A 19,268-nucleotide genomic window follows, 5' to 3' on the forward strand; every position below is an offset into this window, starting at 1 on the left:
TGACAACAGAAGTTTGAATCCAAATGCAGGTTTAATCATAGTCAGGCAAGCAAAGGTCAATACAGGTGTAAACAGGTATATTGAGACAGTCCAGAATCGTAGTCAAATATCAGGAGGGAGGTTGTAAGGCAGGCGGCAGACTAAGACAAAACAAGGCTAAAGTCAATAAACAGGATAACAAGACAAGGAGACCGCGTTGTAGTGTTAGTACAGTTAACAAGACTCTGCAATGTGAATGAGTGTGTGTGCTGCTTAAATACTGTGTGTAATCAGTCTTGAAGCAGGATCAGCTGTGGGAGTCTAATCAGTGGAGACTTGGAGCAGGTGTGTGTGTGTGGCATGACTGAATATGTAGTCCATTTACTAGCAGATTTGTAGTTCCATGAGTGAGTGTTTACAAGCGACATCTGGGGCCTGTTTCAGTAAGGAGGTTTAAACAACTCGGAGTTTAAACTTGAACTCTGAGTTGGTTTACCGAGAGATTAAAAACTCAGAGTTTTCGGTTTCAGAATAGCTGATCTGAGCTGGGTCAATCAACTTTGAGTAGACCAACTCAGAGTTAAGCGCGCACACCGTGATTATAAAAAGGCATTATCAATAGAGCGCAGATATTACGAATGACCATGGCAACATCTTAAAAAAAGAGATCACCATTTCTTTCTCCAGCTGATCCAACTTGATCTGCACATGCAAAGTTATAGCAAATATGAGTGTATATATTTAAAAAGAAGCAGCCATCAGTGAAACAGAGACAGTTAGCGTGGGAAAACAGCTGCTCAAGTTAATGCGTAATTTTTAATTTTAAGTATTTAAACATTTAAGTTTAATAAAATAAGTAATGTTATGTGTGACGTTTATAATTTTTTTCTAAACTTTTATACACTTTTCTCAGTTTTAATAGATTTAACAGTGCACTTGTTGTGTGTCTGCCTTTTTATTGATCAAGTGATAGAGGTTGATAAAACATTAAGAAGGTAAGCAGTAATAAAATATTTTTAGACAGAATAATAATCCCATTAATCTAGTAACTAGCCTCCTACATGATTTGTGTGTGTGACAAAAATGTAGGCAATAGCTGTGTTTCCATCAAAATATAGGCTATTAGCCTACATAAATTTGTGCAAAACTGGAATAATGCCTAAAAATAAAGCAGTGTTTTTATCCAAAGAGTCGAAGAGAACACAATTGTCACTTCCTGATTAACTTGCGCCAAATATCAACAGTAAAAACAGAATTTACTGCGGTAGAACAAGCTGCGTCAATGTTTTTTTTTAATTTAATTAATGTACTTGCGCCTCAGAAGACAATTGACACACAATGAACACGTGGGGGCGTTTGAAGCCAGACGCGGAGATCTTGACACGCTCCAGACGCTCGGAGGTAATTAATAATATACACTAATACTGAAACAGCTCAGGCATTTTAGAATGACTTAAACAACATTTAAGATGTTCTGCAGTGTGCTCAGTCTGCTGGTTTGTCCATTTTTTAATGTACATACTGTAATTTGTTAAGTGCACTTCGTAGTTTATGTAAAATAAAAGTTTAACCTACTCAGTTATGCACATGTTTTATGTTTTTTTCAAAAGTTATGAATCACGACGTTTCCATCAATCGTTTTTATGGGCATCTCCAAAATCAGCTCTAAAATAGGTGGGTGGAAACGTAAGGCTATGGCGAGAAATACGCTTCATCTTTAAAAAAGGGGAGGAGACCAACAGAAACTCAGAGTTTAGAGAATAAAACCTGCCCCAGACCAGGTTAGATTCACAGAGTAAGTTACCACAGTAACTGACTCTGAGTTAAAGTTACCTTTCTTTCAGAAACAGGCTTGACTTACCCTGATTTCTTGAGTTTAACAAACCTGCCATTTTGAAACGGAAAACCCAGAGTTTCTCTCATTTCAGGGTTAAAATACTCTGAGTTTTCACTTAACCTCCTTTCTGAAACAGGCCCCAGGTGGTTTGTTCGCTGGTGAACATGACAAATAGATTGTAGATTGAAGATCTCCAATTGCTTTTTCACCAGCAGGTAGAGATGGAATTAAATTAAGATTTTTAAACCAGTAAATAGGTGAAGAAAAAAGCTAACAAAGACACAAAAGTAGCATTTAATATTAATATAAATATCTGCGTCATTATACATATTATTGACCCTTTTCACAAGACTGTTATAACATGTTTAACGGTCATCATAATCTTAAATCCTTAAAAGGTTTTATTAATTCGACTTGACTTTAATTCGACTTATTAATTCGAAAAAATGTGAGAACATTTATATGCATTTATGAATGTATTATATCATCTTTGCTTCAAATTACAAAAAAACAAATTACCGCTTATGCGAGGTGTTTCTAATGCAGCGTCTATGGGGCTCAGAGTAAATTTGAGTTTATTCTCTCTTTGGACTGGTGGAGTTACATGCACCTAGACTCTCTTTTGACAAATATGATGTTTCACATTATATTTATTTCTATTAACCATAACTTCCAAAGATGTAACATTTTATTATTATTGACTGCTATAAAGAATATTAACTATAAAAAAGAGAAACAGGAATATAGGCATCATTTACTCATTTTAAGCCTACATATAATGCTTTTATTATACTTATAATGTCCAAGATACTGATATTAATATTAAATGCTACTTTTGTGCCATTATTAGCTTTTTTCCTCACCTATTTTCTAGTTTAAAAATCTTCAATCTGCAATCTATTGCTTTTCCTGCAGTTCCCATAAGTAATGTCGAATTTTAACAGCCGAATTTGAACCACTGATTTCAGAGAAGCAATTTCTTTTTATATTATACATTGTATTAGTATTGAGCAATTTTATTGTAGCAATTTTATTGAGCGTAAATATAAAAAATATAAATATAAATATAAAAAAAGTATTGATTTTATGTATAAAAATGTGTTTTGAATTTAAGTATTCACAGCTTAAATAAATAGCTAAAGTATTAATTTATTTTATCTTTGCCATGATGACAGTAAATAATATTTTACTGTATATTTTTCAAGACACTTCTACACAGCTTAAAGTGACATTTAAAGGATTAACTGGGTTAATTAGGTTAACTAGGCAGGTTAGGGTAATTAGGCAAGTTATTGTATAATGATGGTTTGTTCTGTAGACTATCAAAAAAAAAAAAAATAAATAAAAAAATAAAATAAAATAAAAAATTATATATATATATATATATATATATATATATATATATATATATATATATATATATATATATATATAGCTTAAAGGGGCTAATAACTTCGTCCTTAAAATGCTTTTAAAAAATTTTTTAAACTATTTTTATTCTAGCTGAAATAAAACAAATAAGACTTTCTCCAGACGAAGAAATTTTTTTTAAATCAGACATACTGTGAAAATTTCCTTTCTCTGTTAAACATAATTTGGGAAATATTTAAAAATATTTAAAAAAGAAAATAAATTCAAAGGACGGTGGTAATAATTCTGACTTTAACTGCATATTAAATTTTACGACCTAAACTTACAAACCCTCGCAATTTATGGCATTAAGATGCAAACACTTGTTAATTCAATGCATTATTTTTTTAAGTTAGTGCTATTCAACAAGTTTTTTATTCCAATACTTTTGGCATCGATTTGATTCCATAATGTACACTCATAGATTTTTACCTACAAGTTCACAATCCACCATGCCTTCTGAAACAGTCAGTTTAGATGAGAAGTGGAAAACCGTACAGATAATAGCCTGTTCTAAATCAGGCCATTGTTTGATGTAAAATCTTAATAACATTTTAACTGGGCCTCAGAGAACACTAGAAAATAAACAGAGGGAGTTCATGATCCCTTTGAGTCACCATCTTGTCTCAAGAGCTCTCTCTCCCTGAAACTGTTAAAGCTGAACAGATCCACAAACTAGTGAAATAAAGCTGTTGTGTTTCTGCACACTCCAAACTCTTGCTCTAAAGCCTGAGGCGCGGTATTATTAAACACATAGCATGTCAAGACGCTAAAAGCTCCAACCTGCACTGTTCTCCTCCGCACCCAGCAGGATGCTTACAACCTGTTTGTATTGAACAATAAGCATTATAATTTCAAGCAATCCCAGACTGACCCTAAGGCAAATTCCACCACAGCAAGAACACAAACCGGTGCTTATACAGAGCCCAGCCGCTGAATCTGACAGCGCTGAATACAAATTAGCACACTAAACAGCGTCTAGGATCAAGTAAACCCAGCTAACAGCTGTGACCACAACTCCACGGACTGTGAAGCTGTTTTCAGATGAGATAGTGAGACTTTGACATCTTGTACAGAAGTGCTGAGGTGTATTATTGGAGGAGGAACAGGCCTCCGCTCGATTGAACTCGGCAGTCATTCTCTCGCTAACAGTGAACACTTACTTTGCTGTTGCTCCTCACGTCCAGTCTGTGCCACCGTCTGTCCGCTACGTTCACGTTGCCCGGCAACTGCAGGACCAATGTGCCCGAGCCGTGGTTAATTTTCAGGGTGGGGGTGCCGTCGATCAGCTCTGAGAGACAAGGACAGACAGAGCAATGGGTTGATGGGTGGACGGTTAAAAGGCGGACACAGAACTACAAAGCAGAGGATGGTTATAAAGACTTAACCTTGAACATCAACTAACAAGTTAAAAGTGTTATACAAGCTTGACTAGCAGCAGGGTTTTTTAATTAACAAGTGTACCACTACACAGCAAACAATGTTTTTCTTACTTAGGGTCCTATCATACACACAGCGCAATAAGGCGGAAGATGTGTTTGGCATGATTTGTTGCGTTTTCACACCAGTGCGACCATAATTTTCACATTTTGCGCCACATTGTTTAAATAGCAAGTTCATTCGACCACTTTGTGGACTTGTGGGTGTGCTGGTCTGTTAAGGTGGTGTGTTTTGGTGCATTGTTGGCAAGTTGCTATTTTGAGGAACTGAAATAGACTGCGCCGTTAACCAACTAAAAGCTGGTCTAAAGTCCAGTGCAGAGTGTGTTAGTTGTGCACCTATGCAGGTCCGAACGCTTACAGATTGCTTAGTACACACAGGATGTACAGCAATACACAACTATTTTTACATATAAAAAAAGTAAAAAAATTAATTATTAAGGATAATATATTATTTTATTCTACATAACTATAATAACACTACCTCCATGCCTTCATGTCAGTTTATTCATGATAATTTGCATTTGTATAATGTTATTATTATTATCAGTATTATTTATTATATGCATATTTATATATATTTTTTTATAAAAACAAGTTTAGATTTGTCCACCTTTTTGGATATAACTATTTAGAACTGAATATAGAAATAGTTTTGAACCAAATCTCTGCACTTAGCAAATAAAATTAAATATGCCAAATAGATGTCTTCAGTGGAGTGCGTACAACACTAAAGTAAAGGAGTAAAGTAAAGAGTAATAGTAAAATAAAGAAAAAGTAAAGAGGCTGAATTGAGGAGGCTCATTATTTATCCTACCGCTGTAGATGGTCTGTTTAACTGTTTTCTTGCTAGTTAAGCGTTGAGTTTTTTCCACTTACAAAATCTGCCATGTAAATAGAGTGATTTACATGTTAAGTCAATGGAAAGACGCAGTGAAGCGGAGCAAGTTGAGTTGTTTGCGCAAATGACGTGCTTAATGTGCTTAATGAACTTCAGCAGACATTCGCTCCGTGTTAACCAATTAGGAGCTTTCTCTTGTATGGGGCGTGATTATGATGTAGCGCCTGTTGTTGGTGTCCAGGGGGAAACCCTCTTGCCAAAACCGGACAACAATCAAACTGGGCTCGGCTCACTTGGAAGTAACGCTGATAGCTTCCATCATCCAGGTAGAGTCTCTAGATGAGTTGATGAACTCAGAGAGCTGGGTGCACCTCTGAAAGGATCTAGTGGACTTGGACACGGCTCCAAATGATTAAAGGCTGTTTATCAGCCTTCCTAAAGCACATAAACACAGCTATTTTCTCAATGAAATCCATCTTAGCCATTTAGCAATGAAGATTGGTTGTTTTAATGGACGTAATGCTCAAAACACACTCATAACTCATTAAGAGAATAAGCAAAAGCCTGTTAGACCATGCTCTGTGGTACAAACTGTATTTTTCTGTCCTTAGTAAAAGTGGATTCGGACATGCCCTTAATGCTTTTGCGCCATGCGCTTTAGACTTTGCGCCTAGACCATTTAAATTGAGCTCCTTAGAGGTTTTGTCATGTTTCTAGACCAAATATCTTAAAACTATTAAATTAACAAGCATTTTTAAGATAAGAAAAAATAATCATTGTTTCAAACTGTCCAAATAAGTAAAATTGTGAGGTTTTTCCTTAAAACAAGCAAAAAGAAATTGGTCGATAGGGTAAATAAATTAATCTTAGATTATTTAGCTTGTTTCAAGGAACAAAGCAACTTAATTTGATTTTCTTTTTTGTTTTATTTAATATTTTTTTATATTTTTTATAATTGAACTAGAAATGTGACAAAAACAAAAAAAGCATATTTTTTGAAGTGTAATGCTTGTTTCACATTACAGGGTGAAGTAAGTGCTGCGAAGCCTGCTGCAATTACGATTATATCATGTTCTGGATAATAGGAAAAAACATATTATGGAAAGTTCTTCTTTTAGTCCGAGTTAGTCGATTGGCAAATTAAAAATTAATGAAGCCAGAAAGACTCCCTTAAGCTTTGTCTAGTCTGACATCATACACAGAGAAATGCCTCCAACTAATTTAACATTTATCAGCAGGATCTTTGCTGTTAACTAAGCCCGTCGTGCCCATTTTGGACGATGTTTTGGTGTGACTTGTGTCTCACCAATCTTCTTTTTCAATATGTCTTCTAATTCCCTCTATTTATTTTCTTATTTGTCATCCTCTGAAGTTTTCACTTTGATACCGTGCCTTTTCATTTCTGTAAATCACAGGCACTTCCTTTCAGCTCAAATGCTGCACAATGTCTGGCATTTACTGAGAAACCAAACTTTCATCCGTCATGGTGTTTTATTCATACTGTACTGTATAAGAGGTGAGACAAACTGCAATTAAGCAAAACTAGACTCTTCTCGAAACACATGTACCCACTTCATTAGCTCAAATCAAATGATTGACTCTCCAGACAGATTGTCCTGGCTAATTCCCTCACACCGTCATTAAAACTGGCAGATTTATGCCATCCATCTGTGCTTTATTCTTGCCGTCACTTCATTTCTTCCATTAAATCTTGCACTGAACGGTTTGGCTAGTAAATGTCCTCCATTAGTCTCCACTGTTTTAACCAATTCAAGCAGCTCTTGAGTGTTCGGGGACTTTGTCTTGCTCTACGGCTCAGAGGGGAGTTTGGTTAACACATGCTGAGACACAAATACAGCAATGATGGAAATAATAGCTCAGAAGTACTGTTTAATAAAACTGCTCAGTACTTTCGCAGGTATAAGTCAAGGAGCTATTACAGTGGTCAGCCACTGTAAGAACCTCAACAGAAAACACAATCTTAAAAATAAAAGTTACAGAAAGGGGATTTCACAGCGATGCAGCCATTGAAGAATATTATTGGGTTCTTGGGGAAACCTTTCAGTGAAGAGTTCTTTAAACAACCACCTTCATTGTCGAAGACATTTATTAAATCAAACATTTTTTCACTAAAAATAATATTTTGTGCAAAGGAAAAGTCTATCATTGTCAATGAACAAGCTTATTTAAAAGAGTAGGCAGTATTTGTTCAAAGGTACTGTGTGAATAACATTGATATATACAGTTGAAGTCAGATTTAGTAGCTGACCAGAATAACAATAGAAAGAATATATTAATAATAAAAAGAAAATTTAATAGAAATAAGATTTCTATTTAATAGAAAGACATTTCTAAATATAATAGTTTTAATAACTCATTTATAATAACTGATTTCTTTTATCTTTGCCATGATGACAGTACATAATATGGTAACACTTTATTTTGATGGTCCATTTGAGTATTAGTGGGCTGTCTGCTTAATGTCTGCTGATACTGCTCCTTTAACAGACATTTAACAGACTGAAAGAAACTTAGCAAGTACATTTCAACGTACAATAACCCTAACCTAACAATCTACTTATAATTTAATTTAAATTAGTTAGCATGTAGATGCAATGTAACTTAAATTCAACAAACAGAACATCAAAACAAAGTGTGACCCATACTATTTCACTAGATATTTCTCAAGATACTAGAGTTCATGCTTAAAGTGGAATTGAGTTGGACTAGAATGTCTTTATTGTCCCCGAAGGGCAATTAGGTTTACAGCCATAGCTGACAGTTAACAGCAACAGGTCACACTCGAACAACATAGAAATAACAGTAAACAATAAAATAACCATAATTAAATTGTATTTTTTTAAACTTGTTGCAAACAGTAACGCTAGGAACAGTACCAGGGACACATGAAAGTCTCTAAAAATCACCAGTAACACTGAAAAGATTCGCTAGTCGCTTTTTTGAAACTAGATTTGGCACTAGAGGGGTCTGAAAAGTCACTAGGTTGGCAACACTGGTTGGCAGTGTTTTTGATTAAAGCACTGCGCTCACACCTAGCACATGTACAGTATGGACGAAATGTTCCATTATTCATGGGGGGGGCCCCCGGTTTTGAAAAATAAGTCAAATTAGTTATAAACAGTTTTTACAATATATGATAAAAAATGTATAAAAGAGCTATATGAATAATATAGGCTTCTTGGCATTGATCGGGGGCCCCTAATTGCCCAGAGCCCTAAGTGGCTGCTTACCTCGCTTATTGGTTAAGTCCGCCCCTGCAAATATCTGTTGGACCTTGTCCATCTAGAATAAGTATACCGCCTGATTCTCATCTGCTAAAATGGACAGCTCTCTTTATGACTCTTACCTTACACACATGTCCAGTTTAATTCATGTTTATATAGCGCTTTTTACAATGTAGATTGCGTCAAAGCAACTTAACACAGTTCTAGTAAAGTCCAGATTTCTGAGTTAAAGTTTTGTTTAGTTCAATGTGGTTTAAGTTTTACTACTGAAAGTTCAAACACTTAAGAGCAAATCCACAAGTGCAGATCAGAGCTAGCCAGAGGTGACAATGGCGAGGAAACTTCACCAATTGACGAAGTGAAGGGAAAAAAAAACCCTGAGAGAAACCAGGCTCTGTTGGGCATGACCAATATTCTTCTGGCCAATACTGTGATAGATGAACAATTTTTAAAAGTCTTTTTTACTTGTCACCACCATATTACCATACCAGCATATTTCTGCAAAATATAAGAGACTTAATAAAAGGAGAATAAAATGTCCTAAGAAGAGGCCTATCCACATTAAATGTCCCTAAAACAATCGATTCGCCTTTTTACAAATCAAATTTGTTTTGACCTCAAAGATCAGTTTATCATCCAGGATGCTGCGCAGGTATTTATACTCACTCACTTAACAACAATATCGTTTAAAGTAGTAAAGGAATTTAAAGGCTTGACTAGATTAATTAGGTTGATTAGGCAAGTTAGGGTAATTAGCCAAATCATTGAGATGGTTTGTTCTTTAGACAATCGAAATAAAATATTGCTTAAGGGGGATAATATTGACTTTAAAAATGTTTGAGAATAAATAAAACAAATGGGACTTTCTTCATAATAAAACTATTATAGAAAATACTGTGGAAAATTCATAATTCAGGAAATATTCATTTATTTTCTTTTTGGCTTTGTCCCTTAATTAATCAGGGGTCGCTACAGCGGAATGAACCACCGACTTATCCAGCATATGTTTTAAGTAGCAGATGCCCTTTCAGCTACAACCCATCACTGGGAAACACACATACACTCATTCACACATACACTACGGACAATTTAGCTTGCCCAATTCCCTTATAGTGTACGTATTTGGACTGTGGGGGAAACCAGAGCACCCAGAGGAAACCCACACAAACTCGAGGAGAACATGCAAACTCCACACTGAAATGCCAACTGACCAAGCCGAGGCTCAAGCCAGCGACCTTCTTCGATTGTGCTACCCACTGTGCCACTGTGACACCCTCGGGAAATATTTGAAAAATAAAAATAATAATTTTGACTATATATTTGAATATATATTTGATATTAAATTCCAAAATTTGATTGAGTGTTTGCACTTTTTTAATTACTCTTTAATTACACTTTGATCAAGAATTTGTTAATTACTCCTAATTGCTTAAAATGTTAGGACATACTGTACATTTTTATTCAGCAGAAGTACACCATGAACTGTTATAAACCCTCCCTTTGTGCTTAGTCATGATATTTCAGATTTAAACATTCCAAACAAAAATGCCAATAATTATTTGATAACTCACCTAATTTAAATTCCTATCTAGTCCTGCAGATCCTTTATATTTTTACCTGGCTTCACGCTGCTGAATGAACTCCTAAACTCCTTATAGAGTTTCTTAAACTGTTCCTATCTTGGCAGTTTCCGACAGTCTCATTGAATTTCCTCTCTTCCTGTTCCACTGAAGATGTCTCCAAGCTAATTCCCGATGGGATCAGAGTGTTGAGCTGGAGATAACAGTGAACACGCTGGGTGAGGAGCAGTGCTGCAGTAATCTGGGCTGAGGGGCTCTTTTCAGAGGGAAGCCCCTGAGAACCGAGAACTGCGGCCCTACAATGACGCTGTCACCAATCCTGTCCCAGACATGAAGATCTGTCGACTGAGAGAGAGATCGTGTCTGCTCCAGCTGACATGACATTTCAGGTGGAGCACGAATGAGGTGGAATTGAGAAAGGCAGGCCAACAGAAGCATGATGAGAGTTGGGAAAGGCACAGTTCTGGGGTTACTATTGATTTGAAAGAACTAAAATGAGGGTACGAGTGAAAGTCTCTGAGTAAAATCACTGATATATTTTAGGCTAGGGCTGGGAGATTTCAAAAATCTTGATTAATTGATAACTTTAACTTGATTATGGTTAATGAACAATTATTTATTTAATTTATTGGAAACAGAATAAATTATTTCTGTGCTTTTTATATTAAAAGTATAAAAAAAGGAGAACCTCTTCTAAATAAAACAACTCTCTCATATCCTGTAAATAATATTTTAAACAGTGCATTTCCTGCATCTTCTCATAATAAATAATAATATTATGTAAATAATTTTAAAATGAAATAATAATCATTTTCATGTAATGTAGTATTGCATTACATGCATTACATTTAATGCAAAGTAACAGAGCAGGGTCACATGACTCCACAATAGGTATAGGGAAAGTAATAGCAAGCATAGACCTGGAAAAATTAGATCGATTATAGTTCCTGAATGTCAATTATTATTTTTCGATTAATCGCTCATGTCTAATATAGGCACAAGCAAATAATTAGGTTTTTTTTTTTTTTTTTTAAATCAGGCAACATTAAATAAGCTTGAAACTAATTTGAGTTTGAAGCAAATTTTCTGGAAGTTTTTTCTGGCTGTTAAACATATTCAAAGAACAACATGTCCATGTAGATAACATAATAGGTAGATGTGGAGCTGAGGCTTCATTTTCTTCTATGTAAAAGTTCTAACAATACTAAAAAACAAAAACAAAACAAAAAATAGTGGAGAACTGATTCATATGAGAAATTTAAGTGTCACTGGTATTACTATGGTATGCTCAATAATGTAAGGCACCTTCCTTCAAATCAATCCATCTATTATATAAAGTGTTACATAAATAAAGTGAGGGTAATTTAAGAAAATTATTTATCAAAACAATATGTTTTTAATAATTAACACAACCTCAAAAAGTTTAACATAACTGCCATTAATGACCAGATTCAAATTAATGTTGTTGTTATTTTTAAAATACAATGTTATCTACAATCGTTTACATTTAAATAAAGTTTTGACTAAATGTCTTAGGGGCCGATCACACCGAATGCGCCTTTACGCTGCAAACCCGCAAGGTACACCTCACTGCCTTTTTTGCTGCCCATGTTGATGGTGCGCTCTATGTTGCTAGGCAATGACTCAATCAGCTGGGTGGTGTGCACGAGTGTTGCTTTGATATTAATAAAATTTAATATTTAATAATCTTGTGATATTTAATATATGTGAGTAATACAGCACCAGATAACTCAAAACAGCAACCACTAGTCTCTTCTCCATCTACAAAAGTCTCCGCTGTTGTCTTGACAACACTAACACTGCAGGCACCTCAACGGAAACCCAGCCTCTGCTTTCATTTGATTGGAGAGTGAAACAGACGCAAACGACATAATGTGTTTATTCCGCAGATTTTTTTTTTTTTCACTGCGAGCGTACATTGCGCAAGGACAAAAACGTGAGGCGCAGCAGGCGGATAAAATGCAAGGGGCACAGGGCGGATAAGCAGTGCGCAAAACGCTCGCTGCTGTTAGTAAATTATTCAAAAAAAGGTGCCAATGCAAAAAGTGCATTCAGTGTGATCGGCCCCTTAAGCTGCCTTTACACTCTCACGTGGTGCACAACAAATCTGATAATTCTGTGCGACAGCCACAAGGAGGCGTATTCTGATATTCATGTCTGCATGTCGTGTGCAGTGGATTTATTGGTTTTGGTCTGACCTACTTTATGGTCTGAACAAAAACTGAAGACAGTCTGAACGAACAAAGCAAAACTGCAGACAGTCTGAATGAAAATGCAAAACATCTCTGGCAGTAGGTGATGCTGAAATTCCGCCAAAACGTTTCCCAAGACAAGTTAGTTCAGATGCACATTCCCATAAATCATTAATAAGGCATGCTGCGTCTCTGTTAGAACTTTGCTTTAATGCCGGGCAGTATCTGTTTTTGAAATAGCTGTAATTAGCACCATTTTTTTTGGCTTACCTAATTCTTACCTGTAACCCTCAAACAAGTACAAGTTGGATCTAAATGCTGCTCCAAACAGTATACAAAGTGTTCAAATCATCTGTATACCATGGCTCAGATATTTCAAATTTTTAAAGGTGCAGTAGGTGATCTGCTAAAAGGCTATCCGTTAGCATAATATCTTTAAAAACACAGTGGCTGTTTCTTAATTCCAAGAAAGCAGAGAATGTACTCGTGTTCTTGTGGAGACCAGAGAACGCGTCCTGTGGGAAATGAGATACTGTGTTCTTCCCTGGTTCTTCCTGATGGTCATGTGACCTCCACACATTTTTAAAGAGAAATTATTTAAATATTATAGCATTCAAGCAACTATGTATTGTTTTCCCCCTTTTTAATGTATACAATATGCATTAAAACATTATAAATATATGTTGCTATATTAGAAAGCTATGCCTTCTGATATCACAAATGCACATCTTAAAAATGACAGTAAACAACCGACTAGATCAGGGGTGCTCAAACCTGTTCCTGCAGATGTACCTTCCTCCAGATTTCCGTTGCAACCCATATCAAAAACACCTGCCTGTAATTATCAAGTGCTGTTCAGGTCCTTATTAACGGGTTCATGTGTGGTTTTTATCAGAGTTGGAGCTGAACTCTGTAGAAAGATAGATCTCCAGGAACAGGGTTGAGTACCCTGCATCCTGACGTGCAGGAATTACACTTATTACTAAGCCATACTTACATGCTATTTCAGACCAAATATTCAAAGTAGCTGTAAACAATATAGGGAGCACTTCACAGGCTGTCATTGTTCAAAAATTAACCAATGTGATGGGAATTCAAAACCAACTTCACCTCAGTGAAGCGGGCTAGGCGGAATAGTGCTATTTACTGATGTTTCGTTGTTAAACTAAATAAAAATCTACATTATTGATGCTGTAAAACGTGCCTAATAAAACTGAAAATAGGCTCATCAATCTATTACCGGAAGATTTCAGCGGCTGAACAACACTTCCGTGCATATAATTCGTTTGTTTAACAACACAATCTACAAAAGCTTTGCGTGACTAAAATAGTGTTTTAAAACAAAACATTATCTGTTTAAAAGAAATACTTCAGCCATGGTGTCATCCTTCCTTCAGCGTGCAAAAGTAAATACCATATTGATTCAAGATTTTCAAAAGTTTTGATTCAGCTTTTGTTTTTACCGCTGTCACTCTCTCTCATGTGCTCATGATTGTGGTGCACATGCACGTACAAACGGCAGATCTGCGTAAACCGGTACGCAGACAGTTTGGGCTACTTATCAGAAATACGGGAATTGTCATCCCAACAAATTCTGACCAGCAAAACAAGTAAAGTTTATTTATAAACTAATTTCGAGAGGATCACATGCTTATGATTGCTTCCAGCCGGGCCCGCATTATTTAATTTATGATTCATCAGTCAGATGATTCCTAAGCCACTATAAATACCCTAAGGTTTATATGACAGTCATCTTCGTTTTGAAGAAACCCCCTTACACCCCTACTTCTCGTCCTTTCCTAGATGGGTGGCACGGTGGCCCAGTGGTTGGCACTGTTGCCTCACAGCAAGAATGTCACTGGTTCTAGTCCTTACCAAGCCAGCCGATGTTTCTGTGCGGAGTTTACAAGTTCTCCCTGAGTTTACAAGTTTTCTCACGTGGGTTTCCCCCAGGATCCTCCCACTATCCAAAAACATGCAACTTAAGTTAATTGTCTAATTCAAATCGGCACCATAGAAATGCTCCTAGTAGGTAGTTATCTCTTAAGAGCAATCACTAACTGTTCATCAACTACTACAGCAGGGGAGTTCTCGAGATCTACCTAAGCTCAACTACCCGGGCTTGAGGATCTTATGAGCTCAGGGCTCTCTCCCAGGACAGCATGCCAAACAAGCTTTATAACCAATCATCAGCTAAATGTAAACTCTTGAAAAAATATTTCTGAAGACAGTCACTTACAGCACCTTTAATCCCTAAGCAAAGAACTAAAAAAAAAAAAAAACTTTACCATGAGTATGTCCGAAAGGAAAAACACACACAAAATAATGCAAGTACCTGAATCCTCTAATGTGCAGAGAGAAGCGGAGAATAAAAGCAGGTTGAAGGGGCATATGGTCTGCTCTAGACCACTGGCCAGCACCATCCGTGTTACATATGTAAATAATGTCATATACAGGGAACACAATCTGAATAGGTAATTAGACTGCAACACGTTTTAGCTCTCAGAAACGATCCCTCTGCAGTCACAGGGGGTCGCCTATGCTTTCTGCTCCTCATCCCTAATTCATGCTGGTCTCTCTGCGACATCACTGCACATTAATCCCTCTGTCAGTGGGGGGGAAGATGAAGGGAGGCCGACCGCCTCCCCTCAGATGTCCCCCAAATGTATTTCTCTTTTTAAGCATGTGAAATGGCTTCTCTTTTTGCAGGTCCTGAGGGACGAGCAGGAGGGCCGATGGCATATGAACCCTGAAAACCCCACCCAGTGGCCCTCCCATTTGCGGCTCAGGAAATGAGCTGAAACACTGGAAGTTGAAAGGGATATTTGAGAGCTGCTGTGGCATGATGAGTCTGAGAGGGTTCACTGTGAAGCAGGTTTCTGCAAATTGACCGTAATGTGTGCATCACACTCTGGGTGTAACTGTATCTGTGCGCTCACTTTCATCTGCCAGACACTCCTCCTGAGTGAGTGTCTGTGTGCCCAAAAGCTCACAAACACATTCATAAACACTTAGGAACCAGACATTGCTTTTTTTTTGTTTTTTTTGTTTCACTGGCGCAAACACAAACACTGTAGAGATCAAAATTACAGAACAACTTACAATTTAAAAAAGGATGGCGTCGCTGCGAAGTCCTATCAGAAAGTATCCTGACAGAAGTATAAGAGTCTTTTTTTACTATATTTCATAAACATTTTTCAAATATTTGTACATGCAGTCAAAATTATTAGCTCTCTAGTGATATATTGCAAATTTTGTTTAAGGAATATTAGCAAGGAATTGACAGTAATTTTGACAGTAATTTTTTCAGTAGTTTGACAGTATTTCCTATAATATATATATTTTTTTCAACTGGAAAAAGTCTTAGTTTTATTTCGACTAGAATGAAAGCAGTTTTAATTTTTTAGAACCATTTAAAGGTCAATATTAATAGCCCCGTCTTGCATTTGCCTTTTTCGTTTGCAAATAACATAGTAAACGATGTACAGTAAACAACACAGAAATGGTGACAAAAACAACGAATAACCACCCATAATTCAACACTATTGTGTCATTAAACTAAATGTTCTCTGTGGAATGTTGTTCTGAGGATTCTTACCCTTCAAAATGTCAAAATGTTCTGTACAACTAACACAAATTAAGCAAATACATTCTTTATAAGCTTCCTATTGAAAAACAACTAGCTGCATAGGCTTGTAGGGTTGTAGCTTTAGACTAGTGTATAGTTTGTCAAGATTACTCATGTTCTATTTGATGTAATAGATCACCTACAGAACAAACCATCATTATACAATGATTTGCCCTAGTTAGGCCTTTACAGTATATTACACAAATATTTAGTTAGACTAGTTATTACTCTGTAAAAAAAAAAAAAAAAAAAATTATATATATATATATATATATATATATATATATATATATATATATATATATATATATATATATATTAGATAGATTTTAAAAAATCTTTTATGTTTAGAAATTTGTTGAAAAAAAATTGAGGAAAAATATACAGGGTGGGTTAATAATTAAGGTGGGCTAATGATTCTGACTTCAACTATATATTCTAAAGCACAGTTATTTAATTTTATCCGAGAAACCCCATTTAACTGGAACCTACCTTTGCAGTTTTTACTGACTTTACAAGTCGATAAAAAACAACAAAAAATGTCTAGGCAAATCTTTGCTGAGGAGCATGCTGTGTGAACAGTGAACTTGTCCAAATTTAATTTTAGTGACAGAGGAATGTTTGATTTCAGAAAATCTTTATTCATGTTATAATCACTGTTGATCTTAATTTATTCTAGCCTGTCTATTTTGCTATTTATAAAAAAATAAACAAATAAAATATATACAAATAAATAAATAAATAAATAAATAAACAGTTTAACTACCATGGATCAGTAAATTTTTAATCATAAATAAAACTTCATAAAATTATAATAATGGGTAGCATTAACTAGATAAAAGTGGGTAGCACAATCTCCTCACAGCAAGACGGTTGCTGGTTCGAGCCTCGGCTGGGCATTTCTGTGTGGAGTTTGCATATTCTCCCCATGTTCACGTGGGTTTCCTATGGGTGTTCCGGTTTCCCCCACAATCAAAAGACATGCAGTACAGGTGAATTGGGTAGGCTAATTTGTCTGTCGTGTATGTGTGTGAATAAGTGTTTATGGGTGTTTCCCAGTGATGGGTTGCAGCTGGAAGGGCATCCGCTGCGCAAAACAAATGCTGGATAAGTTGACTGTTCATTCCGTTGTGGCGACCCCGGATTAATAAAGGCACTAATCCGAAAAGAAAATAAATGAATAATAATAATGATGATGATAATTATAATTATAAAATTAAAACCAGCAGCTGCAGAAAGCTCAGAGGCTCAAGCAGCTGACACAAAGTAAAATGAAGTAGCAGGTGAAAAGCTCTTTTTTTTCAGAAAAATATTATTTGTTCAGCACTTTTTTTTATACATTATATATGTTCATAAACATTAATAGATCAGCATTTATTTGAGACCGTTTGACATGTTTTAGATTACATTTTTACATTTTACATTTAGTCATTTAGCAGACGCTTTTATCCAAAGCGACTTACAAATGAGGACAAGGAAGCAATTTACACAACCAAGAGCAACAATGAATAAGTGCTATAGGCAAGTTTCAGGTCTGTAAAGTCTAAGAAGGGAATTAAGAAGATTAAACATGATATAAATGACATGTTTTGTATCTGTGCTTGAATATCCTCTGAAACCAATGTAAACAACAGCTTTCGCTAAAAGTGCAAAAGACACGAGAATGTTCTTAATGTCCCTGGGCATCTTCAATGTCCACAAGTCTGTTCAGTCATCGGTAAATGACCTCATGAGGCTGCTTATCATTCAATAAGTGTCCTTAATCAAATAAATTAGATTTGTCAGTCTAATTTGTCTATTGATTCGACATGCTCGCCACCCAAATAGTTGTCTAACCTTGAAAAGAAATTGTAACCAGCAATAAGACCCAAGTGACATGAAGTCTTAAAGCGCGTATCGGTGCCCATTTCCATCAAAGGAAATAAATCGAGGAGGAGGTCTGAGGTTGTCTAGAGAAAATGAATCCGGCCTGTAATGAGAAAAAGTGTGTTTAGGAGGAGGATTTAATGCTGGAGGTGTATAAAGACGGTTGCTCTTTAATAAAGACGCCACGTGTGGATTTCATGCTCGTTCCTCGTTTTAAAATCCACGCTGCTGCGCCTGGAGCACTTCGACTGATGTGCGAATCACCCAAGGCAAAAAGATGCACGTGCCTTAATATGCATATGGCTTAAAAGGAAAATGTATGTTAACTCAGTTATTTACAAATCTAATTGGAATATCAATATGCCAAGACAGGAGTTTCATGTCAATTTCTATTTAAAACCAAAGATTTTACAGCTAAAATGCCCGCTACTTCTTGACCTTAGACGTGTTGCAAAAGTCACAAATTGCTTTCCAGCCCACTAACAAATTCAAAACGCACTGATAAACAAATCAGAAGTGCCGATGCTCAAATGGACGCAGCAGCACAGGGGAATTTGTGTGGGAGGACCTTGGGTGTGTGAGCACTGTGCAACTGCATTGTAGTATCAGTGTCATGAGTGTCTGTAATAAGAAGAGCAGAGGCGTAAAACTGGCAGGCAGTAGGCCAATGATAAGGTTTAATAGGCCACGGTGAAGAACAGCAGTAAGTAATAAGGTCTGATAGAGTAAAGGCAAGGAGGGCTGGATAGAGAGAGTAAGAAAAAGAGAGAGAGAAAGACTCCAACTGTGGCTACGCTTGTTCCTCCGTCCTCCGCACTGCCATTCATCATTATTCATCGCCCGCTTCCTGCCTTCGTTCCACCTTCCCGTTCATTTTCGTCTCTCACCCAGACATGAACTTCTTTCTCCGTTTAATTCATGTCTGAGCTGCGCCACTTACAGTTCCTCCTCAGCTGTTCCTTCAAATCTGCACCTCTTTTATCTATTTAATCTGACTTTCTTCCCATGCTCTCTCTCTCATCCACTATACTCTTTCTCTCCTTCCATCTCGGCTCTGTCAGATTCCTTTTCTGTTTGCCGCATGTCCTTACTAGACCTACTCAACCCCCCTCTCTCTCGCACACACACCCCTCTTTCTGGAGCTGGAGCCAGTGGCCAGTTTCAATCTAATTGTCTCTACAGCACTCCTGAAAATGACTAACCAGAGATTGATATTGCAACACATTCACA

The 19,268-nt window shown here is 36.3% G+C and overlaps 1 protein-coding gene and 1 long non-coding RNA gene across 2 annotated transcripts in view; one reads left to right on the forward strand and one right to left on the reverse strand.

The window, feature by feature from the left end:
• Positions 1-19,268, reverse strand: part of si:ch211-186j3.6 — a 435,691-nt gene that overhangs the window by 67,486 nt on the left and 348,937 nt on the right. The window contains exon 24 of the mRNA XM_001920953.7: positions 4,390-4,517. Within this exon, the coding sequence (XP_001920988.3) occupies positions 4,390-4,517 (128 nt within the window). The remainder of the gene's footprint in view (positions 1-4,389; positions 4,518-19,268) is intronic.
• On the forward strand, positions 11,995-14,866 carry LOC141375125 (uncharacterized). The gene is made up of 2 exons (XR_012382644.1): positions 11,995-12,933; positions 13,587-14,866. It is a non-coding gene; the product is annotated as an uncharacterized lncRNA (long non-coding RNA).

This window comes from Danio rerio, chromosome 7, assembly GCF_049306965.1.
Source record: "Danio rerio strain Tuebingen ecotype United States chromosome 7, GRCz12tu, whole genome shotgun sequence".
NCBI classification, from domain to species: Eukaryota; Metazoa; Chordata; class Actinopteri; order Cypriniformes; family Danionidae; genus Danio; species Danio rerio.